General features: G+C 37.0%; 1 protein-coding gene across 11 annotated transcripts in view; it reads left to right on the top strand.

Moving 5' to 3' along the window:
• Nucleotides 1-24,610, top strand: part of LOC135204174 (cyclin-dependent kinase-like 4) — a 176,463-nt gene that overhangs the window by 130,139 nt on the left and 21,714 nt on the right. For all 11 annotated transcript variants that reach the window (XM_064234222.1, XM_064234227.1, XM_064234218.1 and 8 more), the window contains one exon: nt 22,497-22,689. In XM_064234222.1, coding sequence (XP_064090292.1) covers nt 22,497-22,689 — 193 coding nt within the window. The remainder of the gene's footprint in view (nt 1-22,496; nt 22,690-24,610) is intronic.

Genomic DNA, 24,610 nt, shown 5'->3' on the forward strand with positions numbered 1-24,610 from the left:
CTTTTTTGTTTTTTGTTGTATGTCGATTGAGAGCCTAATTTCATTACTTTTAGTTTGCTGGTGGAATCCATAGTGATGGTGTGTCTCCTCCTGTATATGCTTCATATTAGTACTACAAATGGGAAATTTGCATTACATCGTGCGGTAAAAATTCACAAGTGCTATTTAATTATCTGTTTGAGTAATGATTCTCTGTATGTATGTATGTATGTATATATATATATATATATATATATATATAATATATATATACATATATATATATATATATATATATATAGAGAGAGAGAGAGAGAGAGAGAGAGAGAGAGAGAGAGAGAGAGAGAGAGAGAGAGAGACGCTTTGATGACGTGGAAAGAATGGGGAACGATAACTTGGTGAAAAGTGTATAATTCAGCCATGTCGGGAAGAAGGAAGAGAGGAAGACCCAGAATTGATAGCAGGTACTGGAAGGAAGGGTCGGTTTATCCAGGAAAACCATATACATGTATGTGTCTGTATGTATGTATTGTATATATACAGTACATATAATATATATATATATATATATATATATATATATATATATATATATATATATATATATATATAGTTGTTCCTCAATATATAAGTTGTCCCATTGAAGATAAAAGAAATAAAAAAATTAAGATTTTGTTTGCAACTAATTGTGTGTGTGTGTATGTAATTCGGAAGTGTTAGCAGGGAGGAGAGAAAAAGACCTGGAATGTGATAGATTAGATAGATAGATAAACTGGAAGGGTGTTGAAAAAGAAACTTTAATGTCCAATAAAAAAAAATGAGTCTGGAAAATACAGATTTCGGCATTGTTTGCGTAGAGGGCTTCGATGTGCTGTTGGTGCTGGGAGAATTTGATGCACGGGGATTCATCCTTAACACTACAGATTGAGTGTGAATGGATCAGTGATTGTTGCCTTTTCATTGTTCAAGTATGAATGGAAATTATATATATATATATATATATATATATATATAAATATATGTATGTAATATTGTATATATATACAATATATATATTATATATATATATATATTATATATATATGTGTGTGTGTGTGTGTGTGTGTGTGTGTGTATACACTTGCATTCTTAAAATATTCCTTTTCCCTCTTTGTGACCTTAAAACAAGGATTCTGTGTAATTCCCTCATTTACAATGTATGAATTTTGTTCTTTGAACAAACGACGTGATTCAGTCGCTCTCAGCATGAATTATTTTGTAGCTAAGAATTCCCAGAATTTGGAAGATCCAGTAGTAGTAGTGGCAGGGAGTTGCCTTTGAAACGGCTCCCTTTTTCGTTCCTGGAGTGCTGAAGTTCACTTTCAGTTGCATCGTGGAGGCTTCATCTCTGCAATGGTTCATCAATTACATGTACAATGTTTTTTTTTCTTCAGTGTTGACTGTTCTTTTCATTCTTTTCCCTTATCTTTAGAGCAAGATATCTTTCGTGTGATACGTAAACGCGTAGGCCTTAGAGTATGAACTACTATCCGTCATAATGTCTAGTGCCACTCTAATCAAATATATTTTCCTATCATAAAAGATTTATATAAGATAAATTTTCTGTCTGTCGTTTCCTCATAACTATTTACTTATTGCATCATACTAAGGGATTACCTGCTATTCCATACTACTTGTGGATCTTCCGCCATTGCTTTCGCAGTTATTAGATGCTCTGGGTGGTTTTCTCCCCTGCAACACCTGACGGTGTTACATGATATTGTACGTCTAGAGAATTAATAGGTAGTGATTCATCGGAGCCAAATCAAGCTTCTTCCGAGTATTCATGTCATTGTCACTGCACCTGCGAATTTTGGCGTGTATGATCATTTCAGTTAAAATCTTACAGATGACAACGGTATGCTAGAGTAGACTAATGCTTTTTAAGGATGTATAAGTGGTTTGGGCTACGAGGTGCACTTTTCAACCTTTTATCTCTGTCCCCACTGCCTTTCTTTGATCTTGCTGTCCAACTATTAAAACTCCCTCTCTTCACCTTAAGCGCTGAGTGGCTGGAAATGCCCTGACGTTTGGCCTTATATCCAAATTTTCGTAAATCAGTCAACTATAGTCTTATTCAGTAAAACCTTACTGGCGTATTCGACGTGGATGCTAGTTCAGTTAATCGAGTCTTGCGCTGTCAATTCTGTTAATTTTCAGTGCTGTCTCTTAGTCATTTCCAGGAAATCTTACAGGAGACAGCGATGTGAATGCTGTCATTGACGTCGTTGAGAATAATCCATTACGGGTTGACATGTAAGTCTAATTCTAAAACATGGAATATGATGCCTTTCACTGCGTGATCTCGTTCGCTTTCAGGAAAAAACTGATCGTATTCTCGAAGGTCGATGATGGTAGCAGATCAGTATCGAACTTTGAAACTTAAAACGCACACACACACACACACACACATACTAAATGGAGATAAAGAAATATTCAAAACCCACATACAATTTCCGAGCTACTTGCTTCATCGTCAGTGTCAAGCCACCAAAGAGGAGCATGACGCTCCGAAACTGTATGTGGATTTCCTGAATATATCTCTTCAACTGTTTGTGTGTATGACCAATTCATCAGTGTATTTATAGCCGGTGCTATTAGCGTATGACTTCCTTATTCAATGCCTTTTACAGTCATCAATCTACCCTCCTTGTCGGTGCAGCATTTTTTTTTCTCTGTAGCTCTTCAGAAAAAAACCCTTTGTCCTACAATAGTCACTACTCACATTGATCATACTACCCTTATTCATTTTGTACCCCGTAATCTACACAGAGCAGCGAATTATTCCCTTAAGTAGCGGCTCTGATAGCAGCTGCCGTGCCACCAGTTTCTGCTATACAGTCACTCATTTTGTTAAGTAACGGTTGTGATAACAGCCGCTTACCGCCAGTTTATGGTATTCAATCACTCACTCTGTTAAGTAACGGCTGTGATAACAGCCGCTGTACCGCCAGTTCATGGTATTCAATCACTCACTCTGTTAAGTAACGGCTATGATAACAGCCGCTGTACCACCAGTTTCTGGTATACAATCACTCATTCTATTGAGTAACGGCTGTGATAAGCCACTGTACCACCAGTTTATGGTATTCAATCACTCATTCTATTAAGTAATGGCTGTGATAACAGCCTCTGTACCACCAGTTTCTGGTATAAAATCATTATTTTATTACATAACGGCTGTGATAACAGCCGCTGTACCGCCAGTTCATGGTATTCAATCACTCACTCTGTTAAGTAACGGCTGTGATAACAGCCGCTGTACCACCGGTAGATAGTATTCAATCACTCGATATTGTGAGTATAGCGAGAAGTCTCCTGAACCATTGGACGAGGATTGTCGTGTTTTTTCCCTCCCCGCAGAGTCGGGTGGTTCCCTGTCCCCGCCATTGTTTGGTGCACGCACGCTCCTTCCTCGTGTAGCACCGTGGCGTGACCACGTCTAATATACCTTTAAGCAGAGACAAGGGGTTTGTGAAGGGGGAGGCTGGTGGTGGGGTTGCTTATGGCTTAGGGGTGGGGTTCATCATGGAGTGGTGTTGGGGTGGACGGAGAGTGAAAGGTTGTGTGCTGGGGTTGTTTCGCTCTTTGTTGGTCAAACAAAAGGGGGATCTTTGTTTGTCTGGGTTTTGATTTGCAGTCTATAGGTCTAAGGTTCAGGGTTGAGGCTTTGCCTTTGCAACGGCGCCTCGGCAAGAGGCACTAACTCGTGGTGCAATAGAGTCTTTGGAAAGTTTATTGCTAGGTAGGATCAGAGTAAAGTATATTCGCTATATCATGCATTTGTCTTGAAGCTAACTGTATACGAGTTCTCTCAATTAGAATCAAACTTTATGTATAATAAAGAGTAATGACTGCAAGGACCTTGATTAATTGTACTGTCTGAGCATAGGTTATCGGATGAGGTTGCTAGACCTATGTTCATCACGCACCCTCCACACCCCCACCTCCCCCATCTCCCCGCCCCTCCACGACCCACTACTCTCAGCTCCTTCAGATGATCAAGGTAATACACGTACGTACCACCGCATCTAGTAGTCTCTTGTGGTTACCCGTCCAAGCATTGGCCCGACGTAGTGTATAGTTAAATCGCGACATCATCCTAAAATCCTTTAATGGATCTTGTTTTGTTAAGAGTGAAAGTCGACCCTTTCAGTTTCATGCGCAATAGTACAAACACACACACACACACATACAGTTGTAATTCATGACATGTGTTTCGCCTTACAGAGGCGTACACATGTGTTCGTTCTCTAAGGAAATAGGACGTTGACCCATCGATGATGTAGAATGGTAGTGAAGCGTCTGTGATTGTCATATTGGGTTATTTTTGTTGTTGTTGTTTATTACTAGTTTGTTCCAATATCTTTCACTTGGACTTTTGTTACTGTGCTTGCAGTAAGAAAATTAATTTCATTTCTTTAATTAATTTTTATATATTTATAGTTTTATATATATATATATAATAATATATAATCTATATATTTATTATATTATATATTATATTATATATATATATAGATATATATGTATATATATATATATATATATATATATATATATATATTATATATATATGTGTGTGTGTGTGTGTGTCTGTGTCCTGTGTATGTATGTAGTATGTTATATTTATATCTATTATAATATAAGTATATATATATATATATATTTTAATTTTTTTTTACTTAAGGTGATAAGGTAATGTAGGGTAATTGAAATTTCTTATGTCTTAGCATTTGATTATCTTATGTCTATTGATGGTCATTATATTACATCCATTCATTTCATCGTCTTACAATCATCCCATCTTTTATTATCTAAAAGTTGCATAATAATATCATCTAATATCTAAAATCACTTCCAGTCCAATCAGTTCACCATCTTATCCGTATTAATTTCATAATGCATATGATAGTTTCCTTCGTGGGGGTGTAGTGCGTCAGTACACCTCACGCGATGCACTGTAGGCTCTTCGTTCCCTATTCCGTTCTTCTGTTTGTATTCTCTTTCTTCCATCTTACTTCCCCCCCACCCACCGCGCCCCCCCGCCTTCTTATAACAGTCTCAGCAGTATTTCCAGCGCTGAAGGACCTCACAGGTCCCAGCGCTTGGCTTATTGCCGAATCCACAATAATGTCATCTTGGATCTAGTCATTTTATTACCGTAAATGTGGCCGTTGGCAGTGCTGACATATATACAAGAGTTACTGTTCTGTACAAGAGAAAGTATCAGGGGTGTACTATAGTAGATTCACATCAACCGTGCATCTGATGTCTAGGCCAAATGGTAGTGTCTTTGGGAGTAGTCAATTTGGGAGTGTCTTTGTCATATTAATTGCGTTTAGTAATAACGGCACTACAGTAGATTCACATCAAGCGCGCATATGATGTCTAGGCCAGTCCCTTACGACGCTCCTGATTCGCTGTTGATAAGCCAATGACAGGGCTGGAAACTCTCAGTTCTCTCATGAGAGTTCACATAAGCCCAGAATGTATGTTCCACCTCTCTTGAGGGCCAATCAGGAGCGTCGTAAGGGACTGGCCTAGACATCATATGCGCGCTTGATGTGAATCTACTATAGTGCCGTTATTACTAAACGCAATTAATGATGACAAAGACACTCCCAAATTGACTACAGCTTTGAGTAGTGTCTCGTGGAGTGAACGGAGTGAACGGTCTCTCTTAAGCGGTCGTTACTACGCACTTAATATATTCATTGACGATAAGTAGAAAGATATCGATTTCATACGCGACGAGTTTGTGAGTTCTTCAGCAGTTTGACGTATCATAATTCTCGGAAAATGGAAACATGATTTGAAGCCGTCGTGAAGTTTGTAGCAAAAAGTAGAAAGGCTATATATATATATATATATTATATATATATATATATATATATATTATATAATATATATATATATATATATGTGAGAATTTATAAAGTTGCAACTTATTCAGCCCCTACACATTTTTATGGCTTTGGTAACTGTAAGCAGCTGTGTTTTTCTTATATATATGAGTATGTATATATATATGTATTATATATGATATATATACATTACATATGTAAATATGGGTATATTTATATATGTGTGTGTCTTTACTTAACGCACAGTTCATGTACTGTACATAAATCTACATTGCATAGTATATAAATAATATATGTGTGTGTCTTTACATAACATACAGTTTATGTACTGTACATAATCTATACATAATTATTTATTTATACATTAAAATTAATATTTACATAATAAAAATCAGTATTTCGATGCCTTATTGATATACGTACATTCAAATTATTATTTACATAAACAAATCTTCATTTCGAGGCTTTATCCACTCGGCTTCGAATAGAGTAATTTCGTTCAGACAAGGATTCATGACAGTAGTTCTTTATGTGTCGAAGGTACTTCATCATTTCACCTGAAGGACCGATGGGATTAACAGCTGAAATAAATCTCGACTGTATTTTTCACATGACAAATAACAAAAGATTACGGAATTGGGGGAATGATTTATTTATGCTATTTTCTCTTTGTCTTTGCTGAGAAGCCCCGTTTCTTTGAAGCCAGGATCTATAATATTGAAAGGTATTAATCACAGCTGGTAGTTGTTTATACATAGAGAGAGAGAGAGAGAGAGAGAGAGAGAGAGACACTTCTTATGGCACTAAAGTAATAAAACATCTTGGCTCCCTTCATAAGAGTCAATACTTCCTCCCTCCCTACACTACTCGCGCTTCTTAGACGTATCGCTATTGGCAGAATTACTGTGAAAAAAGAAAATAAAAAAAACTAGCAACAGTACTCATTCAATACGTCCATATTTGCCTCCAAAGGACAGCTTGAGCGCGAAATATGTTAAGTCTTATGCGTGGTGTTGGTTTTACCTGCTCGACGTCTATTGAGTTTTCATATTTCTCTCTCTCTCTCTCTCTCTCTCTGCTTCGTCTTCGTCTTCGTCTTCGTCTTCGTCTTCGTCTTCTTCTTCTTCTTCTTTTGGTCAGCTTTTCATGAAGAGACATACATGCCGCTGAAAAGAAGGTTCGTTATGTAAGTCACGGAAAACACAAGGGAATATTGTCATACCCCAAAGGTGAATTAACAGAAATAGATTTCCTTCAGGGGGTTGTAATATTGTCATCTTTCAGAGTGAAGTGCCTTTCATCGAGTCAGAACTTTCAGGATAATTGAACTGAAACAAACAGTCCATCTGTAGAACTGAAAAAATGAATTGTCTCTGATTAAGTCTTGTCAAAAACAAATTAAGATGTGTAGTGTAATAGGACCAGAATTAAATTACAGACAAGTCATGTAAAGCCTTTTTAAAGACCTTTCAACTGGAATGAAGGAAACCAATTACAACACTGAAGCGCTTGGAATACCGTAAGCAAAGATTAAGCCCATATTAGTATCTAAAAAGTCGATAAAGGAGGGAGAATGTCTGCGAATGAAGTGGATGAATCTTGATTGCGTTGACGACGGATGACTCTTGATTGCATTGACAATAGATGAATCTTCATTGTATTGACAATGGATGAATCTTCATTGTATTGACAATGGATGAATCTTCATTGCATTAACAATCGATGAATCTTGATTGCATTGACAATGGATGAATATTGATTGTATTGACAATGCATGAATCTTGATTGCATTAACAATCGATGACTCTTGATTGCATTGAGATTGGATGAATCTTGATTGCATTGACAACGGATAAATCTTCATTGAATTGACAAGGGATGAATTTTGATTGCATTAGCAATCGATGAATCTTGATTGCATTGACAACGGATAAATCTTCATTGCTTTGACAAGGGATGAATCTTGATTGCAATGACAATGGATGAATCTTGATTGAATTGACATTGGATTCATCTTTAATGCATTTACAATGGATGAATCTTGACTGTGACAATGGATGAATCTTGACTGTGACAATGGATGAATCTTGATTGAATTGACAAAAGGATGAATCTTGATTGAAATGACAATAGATGAATCTTGGTTGCAAATGACAATGGATGCATTTCATTGCGAATGCCAAAGGCTAAATCTTCATTGCAAATGACAAAGACTTAATCTTTATTGCAAATTACAGAGGATTAAGAGTAAAACTAAAAATCAAGCACCCAGTTCATTTTGAATTTTCTTTTTCTCTTGATTACACTACATAAATCTGGAAATGATTAATGCCTATGTGAGCTATAAATTCAATGTGTTGATACAGACGCGAAGCATTTTGTACTTCATTTTAGATTCTTGTAGGTGAGAGCTCTAGTTCTTTTTATTATTTCTTCCTGTCATATTTTTAAATACTTTATATATTGTATTTTTTATTCCAGCGTTTTCGTTTTAATTTTTTAAGCCAATATTGACTTAGTTATTCACGTTAGATATTTTTACAGGTGAGACAGCTGTTACTGGCACTCACATTAGTTATCTTTGACCTTTAAACTGAGGTATTTTGACTGTATAAATTAGGTGTTTTATACCAATAAACTGAAGTCGTTTTTCTGAACTTGTTTTTGGCATCTATACATTATTCACTTGATGCTTCTTATAAAAATGGAAGCTGGCTCCGCTTTCTTTCGTTCTATCTTCAGTAACATTAAATAAATAAGGTTAGTTTACCAACGAACTGACTTCGCTTTGCTGAATTTTCGTTCGACATTAATGCATTACCTGCAAAATCCATCTTATCAGACTGGAAGTCGATTTCATTCTCTTCCCTTCTATTTCCAGCAGCATTCCTCTCAACCCTTTCGCAATCCAATCATCACCCTCTCCTTTCTCTCCCTATTTATTGCGCAATAATTACTCGCGGTGCAGAAAATTGCGCACGCCATTCATACACGTAGACTCAAGGTCATCCTCGAAGTTACGTTAATTCCCATCTAATCTGGAGTAGTTACTTCTCGGCCCCCCTCTCTTCCGTTATCTGTCTTGGATGAAAGGGAGGGTTCTTATTGGCATGGGGCGGTGTAGGGGGTGGGGGGGGAGCGGTTTGGAATGATCTTCGTTTTTAGCCTTTCCCCCTTCTTTAGTGGCAAAGATGAATCTTCTTTTCTTGAGGGTTGTTTGTTCAAATAACCAAACAAGAATGACGCTGATTATATATAATATATATATATATATATCATATATATATATATATTATATATATATATATATAATATATATGTATAGTATATATATATATATATATAAGCGAATACCACGGGAAATGATAGACAAGGAATCCAAGCGCTTTTCGTCTTTATTCAGACATCGTCAAGGAGCTACTAAGTACAATCGGAGAGGAAGGCCTCAGGTACAAACAAGATCAGGAATACCAGATGGTTAATTATCAAAAGGGTAAAAATTAAAAGGGATAATCCAGGATTATCGGATATCACACGGTCACAAACTTAAACAGATTCTGACCCTAACCGAAATTACAAAGTATCTTTACAGTCCAAACATGTAAAACTGAATATATTAATTTTGTTGCTTATATTTATCTACAACTTTTTTTCATTATGAAAGCATCAAGTTTAAATAAACCAAGACTTAATTTTTAGAACATTTCTATTATTTGACTTGATAAAACAAGATTCAATGATATTCCTTTTAACTGTGTCATTACATGGGACTAAGGCTCTTGCTTGACTCCAGTTAATAGGATGGTCTAAATCTCTCATATGTACAAATAATGCATTCGATATTTGCCCAGTTCTCACAGAATATTGATGTTGCTTAAGACGCTGTGAAAGAGATTTGCCAGTCTGTCCGTAATAGATTTTATCACACTTTTTGCAAGGAATTTCATATATGCAGCCTGGAAGATCTTTAGGAGAATTTTTGATTACTAAACTCTTGACATTAATTTATTTACTGAAAACAACATTTATGTTAAAAAGCTTTAAAATTCTAGGAATATCTAAAAACCTTTCATCATAAGGTGTAATTTTAGAATGTTATGCTTACTAAATTCAAGTTTGTCATTAGTTGAATAAAATGTTTTTCTAGCTCTTTTCCATGCCACATCTACAAAGTCCTTGGGTATTTAAGTTTCAATGCATATCATAAATAGTTTCAATTTCAGCGTCAATAAACTGCGGGCAACAGACACGTAAAGCCCTTAGGAACATCCCAGAAAAAACAGAGAATTTAACATTTTGATGGTGATTGGAGTAGTAATGAACAAAAGAGGCAATATTAGTTGATTTTCGAAAGACTGAAAAGATGAAATTTCTATCATTTCTATGGACAGTTACATCAAGAAAATTCAAATTACAATTTCTTTCTTTCTTCCTCTACAGTAAATTTTTATAGAAGGGACTAAATTATTGAGATTATTAAGGAATTCCTGGAGGTTTTCGTGAACTGGCCAAATACAGAATATATCATCCACGTATCTAAACCAAATAACTTTTTGGGGCAAAATTCTTGGTAAGAGTTTTGTCTCCAAAAATTCCATGTAAATATTGCTAAGGACAGGAGATAAGGGATTACCCATGGCCATGCCAAAACCTTTTGTACAAAAAAATTCCCCATTGAAACAAAATTTACTATCTTTGATACATAACCTTATGAACTAATGAGATTTTCTACACTTAAGGGAATGTCATGACGCTCTAATTCCTCTTCCAAATATTCAAGTAAGTCATCTACAGGCACTTTTGTAAATAAGAGACAACATCAAAACTAACCATATTAAAATCATAATTCAAATTTAAACTATTCAATTTGTTTATAAAATCAACATTGTTTTTAACATTCGTGTTAGAAATATTTCCTACCAAAGGAGTAAGAATTTTTACAAGCCATTTAGATAAATACGAAACTGAGCCCACTGAACTAATGATTGGTCTGATAGGGTTATTGATTTTATGTGTCTTGACTAAACCATACATGTAAGGTAGGGAGGCGCATTGCGGTGTAAACTGTTTAATTAAATGGTCCAAGCCCTTCAAAATGGATTTAATTTGTTTATTAAAATGGGAGTTAACTGTCTGTGTAGGGTCAGACCTCAGTTTCGTATAAGTATCAGTGTCATTTAGCAATGTCATTATTTTACTTATATAGTCACTTTTATTCATAATTACCACTGCATTAGATTTATCTGCTTTTGTCACCTTCACTGTGTATGGTGCTATGAGTAAACCTTCTCCCCCTAATGTACCCGTGAGATTTCTCCAGGCTTTTAAGAAAATTAAAGAAGACGAAACAGTGAAGGTGACAAAAGCAGATAAATCTAATGCAGTGGTAATTATGAATAAAAGTGACTATATAAGTAAAATAATGACATTGCTAAATGACACTGATACTTATACGAAACTGAGGTCTGACCCTACACAGACAGTTAACTCCCATTTATTAAACAAATTAATCCATTTTGAAGGGCTTGGACCATTTAATTAAACAGTTTACACCGCAATGCGCCCTTCCTACCTTACATGTATGGTTTAGTCAAGACACATAAAATCAATAACCCTATCAGACCAATCATTAGTTCAGTGGGCTCAGTTTCGTATAATTTATCTAAATGGCTTGTAAAAATTCTTACTCCTTTGGTAGGAAATATTTCTAACACGAATGTTAAAAACAATGTTGATTTTATAAACAAATTGAATAGTTTGTTAAATTTGAATTATGATTTTAATATGGTTAGTTTTGATGTTGTCTCTTTATTTACAAAAGTGCCTGTAGATGACTTACTTGAATATTTGGAAGAGGAATTAGAGCGTCATGACATTCCCTTAAGTGTAGAAAATCTCATTAGTCTCATAAGGTTATGTATCAAAGATAGTAAATTTTGTTTCAATGGGGAATTTTTTGTACAAAAGTTTGGCATGGCCATGGGTAATCCCTTATCTCCTGTCCTTAGCAATATTTACATGGAATTTTTGGAGACAAAACTCTTACCAAGAATTTTGCCCCAAAAAGTTATTTGGTTTAGATACGTGGATGATATATTCTGTATTTGGCCAGTTCACGAAAACCTCCAGGAATTCCTTAATAATCTCAATAATTTAGTCCCTTCTATAAATTTACTGTAGAGAAGAAAGAAATTGTAATTTGAATTTTCTTGATGTAACTGTCCATAGAAATGATAGAAATTTCACCTTTTCAGTCTTTCGAAAATCAACTAATATTGCCTCTTTTGTTCATTACTACTCCAATCACCATCAAAATGTTAAATTCTCTGTTTTTTTCTGGGATGTTCCTAAGGGCTTTACGTGTCTGTAGCCCGCAGTTTATTGACGCTGAAATTAAAACTATTTATGATATTGCATTGAAAACTGTAAATACCCAAGGACTTTTGTAGATGTGGCATGGAAAAGAGCTAGAAAAACATTTTATTCAACTAATGACAAACTTGAATTTAGTAAGCATAACATTCTAAAACAAATTACCTTATGATGAAAGGTTTTTAGATATTCCTAGAATTTTAAAGCTTTTTAACATAAATGTTGTTTTCAGTAATATTAATGTCAAGAGTTTAGTAATCAAAAATTCTCCTAAAGATCTTCCAGGCTGCATATATGAAATTCCTTGCAAAAAGTGTGATAAAATCTATTACGGACAGACTGGCAAATCTCTTTCACAGCGTCTTAAGCAACATCAATATTCTGTGAGAACTGGGCAAATATCGAATGCATTATTTGTACATATGAGAGATTTAGACCATCCTATTAACTGGAGTCAGCAAGAGCCTTAGTCCCATGTAATGACACAGTTAAAAGGAATATCATTGAATCTTGTTTTATCAAGTCAAATAATAGAAATGTTCTAATTTAAAGTTTCTTGGTTTGTTATTTAAACTTGATGCTTTCATAATGAAAAAAAGTTGTAGATAAATATAAGCAACAAAATTAATATATTCAGTTTTTACATGTTTTGGACTGTAAAGATACTTTGTAATTTCGGTTAGGGTCAGAATCTGTTTAAGTTTGTGACCGTTGTGATATCCGATAATCCTGATTATCCCTTTTAATTTTACCCTTTTGATAATTAACCATCTGGTATTCCTGATCTTGTTTGTACCTGAGGCCTTCCTCTCCGATTGTACTTTAGTAGCTCCTTGACGATGTCTGAATAAAGACGAAAGCGCTTGGATTCCTGTCTATCATTTCCCGTGGTATTCGCTTATTTATGAAGTCACGTGCATCTACTGTGATTTTTTAAGCATATATGTATATATATATATATAATATATATATATATGTATATTATATATATATATATATATATATATATATATATATAGTATATATATATAGTATATATATATATATATATATATATATATATATATATCCAGATAGTAGAATATATATATATGTATGTGATATATATTATATATATATATATATATATATATATAAATGCATGAGCTACAATGAAATCTTATACAATAAAAATATGTCTTGATTGTTTGGTATGATAATAAATAACTGAGGAGGAAATCGTTTGGAAAAACATGATCCTGTGCTTCCAAAACTGTTCTATCAACATTTTCTTTCCCCTTTTTTTTAAATATTTACTTCCGGTATCCATCCCCTATCCTCTGAAATTAACCTTTAAAAAAGACGCTTAAACCTTTGAGAGTCATCATTCAACCTTAAGCTGATAACAAAGATGAGGCCAAAAATGCATCTATTAATATCATTGTGCCACCGAGTGGTAGGTAGGTCACGCTACCTGTTCGATTATGGAATATCCATGAGATATTTTCGTCCTAAATATATCCATTGCTATCCATTGCAAATCCTAGTTTCACTCCAGAAGGTCACTCGATTCAGGTCTAACAATTCAACGCACTTCCGTGGGAAATTATGAAATAGACCTCATGCGGTGCACTGTAGGCATTACTTGAGGTTCTTCGCATTGTGCCTTCGGTCCCTAGCTGCAACCACTTTCGTTCCTCTTACTGCTCCTCCTTTCATATTCTCTTTCTTCCATCTTACTTTCCACCCTCTACTAACAGTTGTATCATAGTGCAACTGCTTTGAGGTTTTCCTCCTGTTACACCTTTCAAATCTTTTACTGCCAACTTCCACTTCAGCGCGGAATGACCTCATACGTCCCAGTGCTTGGCCTTTGGCCTGAATTTTATATTCAACTTAATCATGAAATAAGAAAAATAAGATAAATTGAAGAAGAAAAATAACTTCTTGACTCGACTTCCTATTTGATCAAGGGACTTGGTAAAAAAATTCATTGCACTTCTGCGGGAAATAAAAATAAATAAAAATATTTGCTGATTCGATAGATCTGGACTGAACTTTCCTTTAGATCTAGGTACTTGGTAGAGAAAAATTCACCATCGCACTTCCGCCAAAAATTGAAAATATATTTTTTTTACATTAAAAATCAAACTGACTCGATAGATCTAGGCTTGACATTTCTGTAGATCAAGGGACTTGAACTTTGAAATTTGTACTGTGATTGGTGCTTTCATTTTTGCTTTCGTATTAAGTTGGTTTAGGTGTTTATAGAGTTAATAGTTTAGTGGATGTGGGTTCCTCCAACTGCTTCCCAGGCCTACTTCGTGCGTGAAAGCCGATACTCCTTTGTTTTCAGACTGAAATATTGGAGAGAGTTTTAAAAAAGTAACAGAAGACTATCGTAACAAGCGTATTATTTCAAAGATACATTCCAAGAACTATTACGTCCCCAAATGAAGACGAGGAAAATGGGAGAAAAGACAAATATTACGGAGACCCAGTTCTCCTAAACGAAAGCCCAAGAAAACGAAGAAGGAAATGCGTTTCATCTTCTTCTTGTTCTTCTTCTTCTTATTCTTGGGCTTTCATTTAGAAGATCTGGGTTTCCGTCACATCAATCTCCTCTCCCTCTTTCCTCTCCCCCTCCTCCTCTCCTCTCTCTCTCTCCCTCTTTCCTCTCCTTTCGCAGAAACGGCGGAAGCGTTTGGTAAGACCTGAGGCTGATAGACGGACTAATTACGCGACGTTGCTCTCTGGTAATACCTTGCATTGACCTGATCAAGTCCCGGTGACCTTGGAGGACCCAGCATGACTTTGATCGAGCCACTACCATGATGATGATGATGATGATCGCTCTCCCTTAGCCGGCATGCGACTTTGTATTCCCAGAGGGGATACGCAATCACCGACATAATGGGAGGGAAGAAGACAAAGGGGAGAAGAGGGGAAAAATGGGCGATGGTATATGAAGTGAGAGGGGAAAGTCTCCCTTTGGAATATAAGTAACCCGCCAAGTCACAGATAAAAGACGTGTAACTCCCTCTTGTATAATGCAAAACGAGAGTTAAAATGGTCATTAGGTAAATCAAAATCGAATGGAGTAAGTAACGTTTTTGAGTCATGAAAATCATATATAAAAATGAACTCCGAATTGCGAGGAAAAGTTTGGCAATGATAGTAATCATTATTATCCTATCCTGTGATTACGTCATTGCTTCGGAGAGGGATGTCGTGAGCTGAAATTACGTTGATTTCACGGTGACTGGTTTTAACTCTAAATATATATGTTTTTGTGTATGTATATGTATATATTATACATATGTATAGATAGATAGATAGATAGACGTCCTTTTAAGGAGGTAGTGACAAGAGCACAGGCTTCTGGTTTCTTAGCAGTGCTGTTACTATGTATGTCTGTAATACAAATACATACAACCCCACACAGTCTGTATGGATGTGTATGCATTTACATTACATATTAAATCAGTAACTTCACTTCAAATAAAGACTGTAATTTACAAGAATGCTGATATTTTGTTTGGTATTCCCTGCAATATAATATTGCAGGAAAAACACATCAGCCTTAAGCAAATAGTAGTATAGGTAGTAAGAGAGACAGACACAGACAGCCTGGATTTTATTAACATGAGACCTCCATTATTCATAATATAGTCGATGCTTCATCTTCTAGTATCTTTTGACAATGAAATTAAAATCTGCGAGTAAAATTACCTATTTGAAGAAGGAGCATTTATAATTGACCAATTTTCAGGTTATTATTATTATTCATAATAAGTGAGGTCACGGAATTGCGTGGCGAATTGACCCAGAATAGAATGGCTGGTCTCTGTTCCTCGGGAACATCACGGAAACTGAAAGCGAAGATTACTTTCAAGGTGGTAAATACCTTTGTGTTGGATGCAATCAATGATTATGAATTTTTTACAGAAAAAGAAAGTTTGTTACATTTCTCTCTCTCTCTCTCTCTCTCTCTCTCTCTCTCTCTCTCTCTCTCTCTCTCTCTCTCTCTCTCTCATGTAGGTGGACGATTTTGGGAAGAGTTAACTTAAATTAGTAGGGAAGGGAAATCCATTTTGGCATATTATATTTTTTCCAAGTACTGTAGGTACATTGCTTAGGTAAAGCCCTTAATTGATAAAAGAATGCACTATTGTTATTTGTAATGTCATTAGTAAATTGCGCTTTTTTTAAGCTATTTTCCAACTTTTCGTGAATGTATTTTAAAATATATTTTCTATTTATCTCTCTTAATTTATTTCTTTCTCTGTTCTAACAGTCTGATATTTATTTATCAGTCTGATTGTAATTTTCTCGCTCCTATCAATCCTCCTCCAGAGGTGACTGTGGAGGGTGGGGTCGGGGGCGGGCGGTTGTGGGAGGAGGGAGAGGAGGTTCATTTCAGATGAATCGATGTCAGTTTCACCTTCGACCTTCTGCTGCCTCCGCCGGGCCTCTTGCGGTCGAGGCCGTCGTTTGCCGCATCAATATGGAGGGCTGGGTGGCTACTCCGAATCCCCTCTCCGCCCACACCCGATTCCCATTCGTGTGAGGGGCGTGTGTTCGTGTCCAATCTTCTCTTGGGAAGGTATAGGTTTGCTTCCAGTTTTCTCTAGGGAAGGTATAAGTTAACTTCCAGTCCTCTCATTGGAAGGTATGAGTTTGCCTCAAGTCTCCTCTTGGAAAGGTATGAATTAGCTTCCAGTCCTCTCATGGGAAGGTATGAGTTTGTGTCCAGTCCCCTCTTGGGAAGATATGAGTTAGCGCTTCCAGTCCTCTCATGGGAAGGTATGAGTTTACTTCCAGTTTGCCTCATGGGAAGGTATGAGTTAGCTTCCAGTCCTCTCATGGGAAGGCATGAGTTTGCTTCCAGTCTCCTCTTGGAAAGGTATGAGTTAGGGCTTCCAGTCCTTTCATGGAAAGGTATGACATAACTTCCAGACCTCTCATGGGAAGGTATGAGTTAGCTTCCAGTCCTCTCATGGGAAGGTATGAGTTTGTCTCCAGTTTGCCTCATGGGAAAGTATGAGTTAGCTTCCAGTCTCCTCTTGGAAAGGTATGAGGTTGCGCTTCCAGTCCTCTCATGGGAAGGTATGAGTTTACTTCCAGTTTGCCTCTTGGGAAGATATGAGTTAACTTCCAGTCCTCTCATGAGAATGTATGATTTTGCTTCCAGTCTCCTCTTGGGAAAGTACGAGTCAGTTCTCTTAAGGCTCCTGGGAGGCGTCCAGAATTATTTCTAGGGTTAAGGAGTCGCCGGGGGAAGAAGTTATGAGGTCAATTCCATCCTTCATCTTTTTTTATTGGGTAGGAGGAGGGGATTTCCAGGAGGTGTGGAAATGACTTTCATTCGGCATTGATTACCGGACAATACGAACTCGTTTACTGCCTTTTCTAGGGATTACTGGATGAATTAAGGATTTGTTGCCAATTTTCCCTAGGGGCTGGCATGAGTAAGGGCGCACCCGTTTCCTGTCTTCTGAGATTGAGAGGAGGAAGTAAGGGTTAATATCCAGTCTTGAAGGATTGCTATGGGAGGTTACATTAACTCTTGCAAAGAGATTAATGGAATTCATTCTTTACAGTCTTTCTTCCTCTTTTCCGGAAGCTAAGGTACTGAATATCAAGAGGTACCAGACTAAATGTCTATAAATTTGTTAGAACTCCAACACCCTTACTGTATTCTTATATTAAATGCTTAATAATAGAATGTGGGAATACTATTAAGAACAAAGACACGACCTGTATTTGGCAGACGTGATGGCCTTTGGGACAATGTAACAAAACAGTCGATGGTTTCAACTTTCACAAAATCCCAGAAGTTGTAGTGGACAGAAAACTTCCAGTGCATATACCCTCAACACGATAGGAAGTCTACCTTTATCTCCATTCCTTGCTTTCAGTCTTACTGTCCAACCTCTCTGGCTGTGGATTTTTAGTGTAACTGTGGATTTTTTTCCCAATCCTACTTTTAGATTTCTACTTTCTCTCATTATCTGGATCTCCTTATCTTGCTGCTCAACCACTCAAGAAACATTTCATCATTGTCTTAAGACCGATAGGGCGAAAGTGGCCGGGTGCTTGGCTAGACAGCCTAAATTTCTCAAAACCAATCAAATCAATATCATACCAACGACTTGAAATCTATGTAAACAAATACGAATTATGTTGGTGATTGAAGACCATTTTGTAAATGTGTGTGTGTCCTGTATGTTTTAGTATGTCAGTATGCGTAGGTGTCCTTATAGTATGTATATGTCTGTATGCGCGGGCCTGCTGTATAGTTTGTTTATGTGTTTGTATGCGTGGGTGTCTTTTGTTTGTTGGTGTGTATGCGTGGGCGTCCTGTATGTTTGTGTATACGTCTGTATGAGTAGATAATATTATACCCTATCCACCTGAATGTGGACTGTGGGCAATCGATCGTCATCCAGGGTTGACTTCCAATTTAGATTTGATTGTGGATCACGCGATAATATTATTGTTTTTCCTGTTTGTTATTCTCTCTCTCTCTCTCTCTCTCTCTCTCTCTCTCTCTCTCTCTCTCTCTCTCTCTCTCTCTCTTTTCAAGGCTTTTTTTTTTTTTTTTTTTTTTTGGCTGTTGCCATGAGGGTATGCATCACGTTTTCGTGCGTCTCCTGTTGTGCATCGTCTGATTTCGTGTTGCTGTAGGATAGTAGACGTTCGTGTTTAGTGTCTACGAACGCGATGTGACGGGAATAGTCCGCTGTTTGGAGATGTGGCATATGACGCGTCCTTCAGGGAAAATATAAAATTATAAATTGTATATAAGGTAGTAATCCACACGCAAATCTTGTTTTGACGAGAGAAAAAAAACAGAGTAATACACCCTCACGCAACTTTTTAAACACGATCGAGAATGATGGCTCAAATATTTCGTAATCAGTTCATCGTCGAAAAGTGATAGATTAAAGAAACTTCAATGTGATGCCGAGAAATACCGAGAATCAGTGAATGCCGGTAGAGAAATGGGAACTCAAAAATAAAGAGAAAAAAAAAACGAGAAATTACTGAGCTAATTAAAGTAAGACAGAAGATGCAGGAGACGGGAGAGTCAACGAAACCGGGAGGGGGGAGGGGTTGGTAGTGGGCAGGGTGGAGGGGGTGTATCAGCAAGAAACCACCTCGCGTGTCTTGGTCTTTTATTAAAGGCTAAAGCATGAATAATCCTCCCCGTTCGTCAAAACACGAGATGCAGCTCGCATTTTCTCTGGTGTTTTTCTTTAGCCTTCATCTTTTTTTTCCATTTCACAAACACGCAAACGGGGCCTTCTTGTTCATGGCCTACTTTTGCCTGCTGGAATCCCCATTTTTTTTTTTAATTACCTGGTCTTTCACTGATTCCTCCATGCATTTCACTGCGATTGTGGATGATTGCGTGGCTTGTCAATCCAACATCACGCGTCCGTTTTGGGTCTGGAATGATGGAATTCGGTATCCCGCCCCCCGAGTGAGTGTGGATTTCTGAAATCCAGAATCGGTTTCCATAGAGGGCCTGGAACTCCGAAATCCCGAATCATGTTTCTATAGTGGGCCTGTAATTCTAAAGTTCGGTATCTCACGTCCATGGTAGATGTGGATTTGGAGTTTGAGATCCAGCACCTCGTGGTTGTGGTGGATGTGGATTTGGAATTCTGGAATCCAGTATCTCATGTCTATAATGGATGTAGATTTGGAATCCTGAATCCTGGTATTATCTCATGTCTATAATGGATGTAGATTTGGAATTCTGGAATCCAGTATCTCATGTCTATAATGGATGTAGATTTGGAATTCTGGAATCCAGTATCTCATGTCTATAATGGATGTAGATTTGGAATTCCGGAATCCAGTATCTCATGTCTATAATGGATGTAGATTTGGAATTCTGGAATCCAGTATCTCATGTCTATGATGGACGGAGATTTGAAATTCTGGAATCCAGCATCTCATGTCCACGGTGGATGTAGATTTAGAATTCTGGAATCCAGTATCTCATGTCCATGGTGGATGTAGATTTGGAATTTCGAAATGGAGTAGCATCACATGTCGATCGTGGATTTTAAAATATTCATTTCAGTACCACATGGCTTAGTGGAGGAGATTGTCAATCAAAATATTGTTTTTTTAGTATGGTTTTTATTGGTCTTTTAATTTCGTATAATGATGATGGATTACATTGAAAGGCATTAACACAAAGACACACCCACACACACACACACCCACACACACACACACACACACATATATATATATATATATATATATATATATATATATATATATATATATATATATATATTATAATCTGTTGAATGGCGGACTGTTGGAATTCGGTGCGTGTTGATGTGGTTTCAAGACCGTAGCCAAGTTGTTTGATAATAAAAGAAAAAAAAACTTCTTGAAGCAGGGTGTGAGTCAAGCAACCTCACTCCAAACATTTATATTACAAATCTGAAGGGTAGCACCTTTTGGCTTCACACTTTGCGAGGTGGAAAAATGTGTATGATGTAAATAAAAAATATTATAATATATATATATATATATATAATATATAGATATATATATATATCTATATAATAATCTATATATATATAATAATATATAATTATATAATATATAATAATATATTATATATATATATATATATTATATAGATATATATATATATATTATAATATATATATAATAAAATAATAATATATTATATCAAAAAAAAACACAGAAAACCCAATATCTGCTGAGTCATGGTATTCATTAACCTAAGATGCATCGCTGCCTACCAAAATGGGCCTCGTTGGTGGGGGTGGGTGGGTTAGTGGGACCGTTATACCCGCCGCGACCAATTTAACCTTAATCTCCTGCCCGCAGATTGACCTTTTAACCTTTTATTCATTCATTTTAATTCCTCCATGACATGATTTGGTTTATCTTTTGTATTTTTATTTTTATTTTTTTTTTCGCTTTGAGTCTGAAAGGAATTAGGAGCAGCTCCCTTCATGCCTCCATGATAAGGGCTAATAAGTCAGGGATAATGCCCCAGGAATGCCCTGATCTATCGTAGGATTAAGGAATCCTGCAGGAGTTTCTTTCAGTATTTAGCTCTGGGCCGTCCCCATGACGGGATCTATTTTCGGACTTCGAGTTTCGTCTTGATCTCGTCCGCCGAAGATCATTTCCTTTTGACCCGGGGATCATTTATTTCGGAGATGATGGAAGTCCAGATGTAAGTCCATCACTCTCTCTCTCTCGTTTTTCCAAAGTTTATTTTGCGTCGGGTTTAAGACGAGATTTTTTTTTTTTTTTTTTTTTTTTTTTTTTTTTGTGGCGGTGGCTGACCGACGCGTGGCCTCCTTCGAGCAAAACACACCGTCCATTTTTAAATCTCGTTATCAATTCAGTCGCTTCTTTTTCAGAAGACCCCGAGGAAAAACATTCTAGAAATAACAGGATGTCTGGGAATCGGCCAAAAGAATAAGCGTTAAATCTATAATTATGTGTATATCCTTTTTATTGGCATTATTTTTATTCTATCGAGTATTACCAATAATTCTCCACTGTTTCACGTAGGTCGAATTTGACGTTATTGCGTTGAACTTATAAAGCAATTCTGGCGCTGTTAACCCCGTTGAAATTGAAGTAGTTAATGCCTCGTAAATGATTGGATTTTGTATTGCCTAAGAAATACAGATATTCAGACAGCCATTTTTAACTTTAGTCTACTTATTAAAGTCTATTTTTAAAAGTGACTAAATGCTTTGGGTTCTTAATGACTTCATTTACTATTCTAATATCGTTGTAACCTAACTTAGTACTGTACTGCTATTTATAGCCCGATTTGGTGTTTTCATTTCTTTATAACCAGTTTTGTTTACTCTGAAGTTGTGCTTTTTTCAAGTCTAATTTTTAAACCATCAGCAAAATATCAGAGCCCCGTTTTATATCCATTACTGATAAATGTTTTCCGTAAATATAACCAAAAATTCCCTCGTCAAATAAAACAAATTGTTTTTTCACGAAACTAAACCTTTTCTCATGAAACTGAAATTTTTTTTTTTATCAAACCGATCGTTTTCACGTCAAACTGAATATTTTATCATCAATGTGAACGTTTTTTTACGAAACTATTTTAATTTGGACGTCCCCCTTCTGTCATAACAAACGTTGAGTATACGTAAAACATTCACTCTCAAACGTTTCGCTTCCAACAGCCACCTGACGAGCGTTGTTCTTCCTCCACAGACGCTCCCGTATTTCTTCGCGATTGATGGAGAAGTACGAGAAACTGAGTAAGATCGGCGAGGGCTCCTACGGGGTGGTGTACAAGTGCCGGAATCGGGAGACGGGTCAGCTGGTGGCCATCAAGAAGTTCGTCGAGTCCGAGGATGACCCTCTCATCAAGAAGATCGCCCTCAGGGAGATACGCATGCTCAAGGTGAGGTCCTGCTCTCTCTCTCTCTCTCTCTCTCTCTCTCTCTCTCTCTCTCTCTCTCTCTCTCTCTCTCTCTCTCTCTCTCTCTCTCTCGCCCCTCCTCTCCTCCCTCTTCTCTCCCTTCTCCTTCCTCTCCCTCTGGCAGCTGCTACTATAATATTTTCCTTGGTGATTGTGAATTCTTTTCAAGCAAGCAGTGGTTAATAATAATAATAATAATAATAATAATAATAATAATAATAATGGAAAAACTAGAGGTTGAAGTAGCTCCAAGACTCATGCAGAAGAGTGTATCCTAGAAACGGCGCACATAGTAAGAAAAGTGATGGACTCCTTAAGGAGGCAGGATGCAACCCGGAACCCCACACTATAAATACCACCCAGTCGAATTAGAGGACTGTGATAGAGAAAAAAAATAATAATAATAAAGAGAAGAACTGGAAAGGGAAATGACACACGGCAACGAATTACAAGAAGACTAACTGAGAGACGATGCTACAGAAGACGACAGGGATGATGAGGTATCAAACAACGACATACGAAGAAACACCGACGAAGTAACAGAGAGGACAGAATGGGTAGAAAAGATCAGACAATGGATGGAACTAGATAACAAGTGAGGTCAATGAAATAATGGGCATAATACACACCACCAGTATCACAGCAACAAATAACTTGGCATATGCAGGAGCAAGATTAGTAGCAGAACTGATGGAGATACGAACACCAACACCACCAGCACAACCAACCCAACAGAAACCAAAACAACAACCGCCTGGGAAAAGGCGCCTGGAAAAGCAAATCATGGTGATGAGGTCTGACTTGAGTAAACTGAAAGAGATGGCAGAAAAAAGGCTAAGAAGCAAGAAAAAAATACAAAGTACAGGTATGGGGACTAAACAACACAATAGAAGGTGTAAAACAGAGGCTTAAGGCCAAAGCACATAAGATACAATGGTACCTGAACAGCAATAACGGATACCAACAAACTATTCGGAACCAACCAGAAAAGACTATACAGCCAACTACCACCGAGAAATTCCTGAAGCCGACCAAGTAAGAGACTATGGGAAAACATATGGAGCAATCCGGTATCACACAACAAGCATGCAACATGGCTCCAGGAAGTTATGGAAGAGGAAACAGGGAGAATAGAACAAAGATTCACTGAAATCACGACAGCCAGACACCAACTAAAGAAAATACCCAACTGGAAAGCCCCAGGTCCCGATGAAGTCCATGGATACTGGCTCAAAAACTTCAAGGCTCTACACTCACGAATAGAACAACTCCAGTATTGTATCACAAATCACCATGCGCCCAAATGGATGACCACCAGAAGAGCATCCTCAGTACAAAAAGACAAGAGTAAGGGAAATATAGCCAGTAACTACAGGTCTATCACCTGTCTACTAGTAATGTGGAAGTTACTAACAGGTATCATCAGTGAAAGGCTATACAACTACCTAGAGGATACAAACACCATCTCCCACCAACAGAAAGGCTGCAGAAGGAAGTATAGGGGCACAAAAGACCAGCTCCTGATAGACAAAATGGTAATGAAGAGCAGTAGGAGAAGGAAAACCAACCTAAGCATGGCATGGATAGACTATAAGAAAGTCTTCGACATGATACCACACACATGGCTAATAGAATGCCTGAAAATATATAGGGCAGAGGAAAACACCATCAGCTTCCTCAAAAATACAATGCGCAACTGGAATACAATACTTACAAGCTCTGGAATAAGACTAGCAGAGGTTAATATCAGGAGAGGAATCTTCCAGGGAGACTCACTGTCCCCACTACTCTTCATAGTAGCCATGATTCCCATGACAAAAGTACTGCAGAAGATGGATGCCGGGTACCAACTCAAGAAAAGAGGCAACAGAATCAACCATCTGTCATGGACGACATCAAGCTG

This window comes from Macrobrachium nipponense, chromosome 44 (assembly GCF_015104395.2).
Source record: "Macrobrachium nipponense isolate FS-2020 chromosome 44, ASM1510439v2, whole genome shotgun sequence".
NCBI classification, from domain to species: domain Eukaryota; kingdom Metazoa; phylum Arthropoda; class Malacostraca; order Decapoda; family Palaemonidae; genus Macrobrachium; species Macrobrachium nipponense.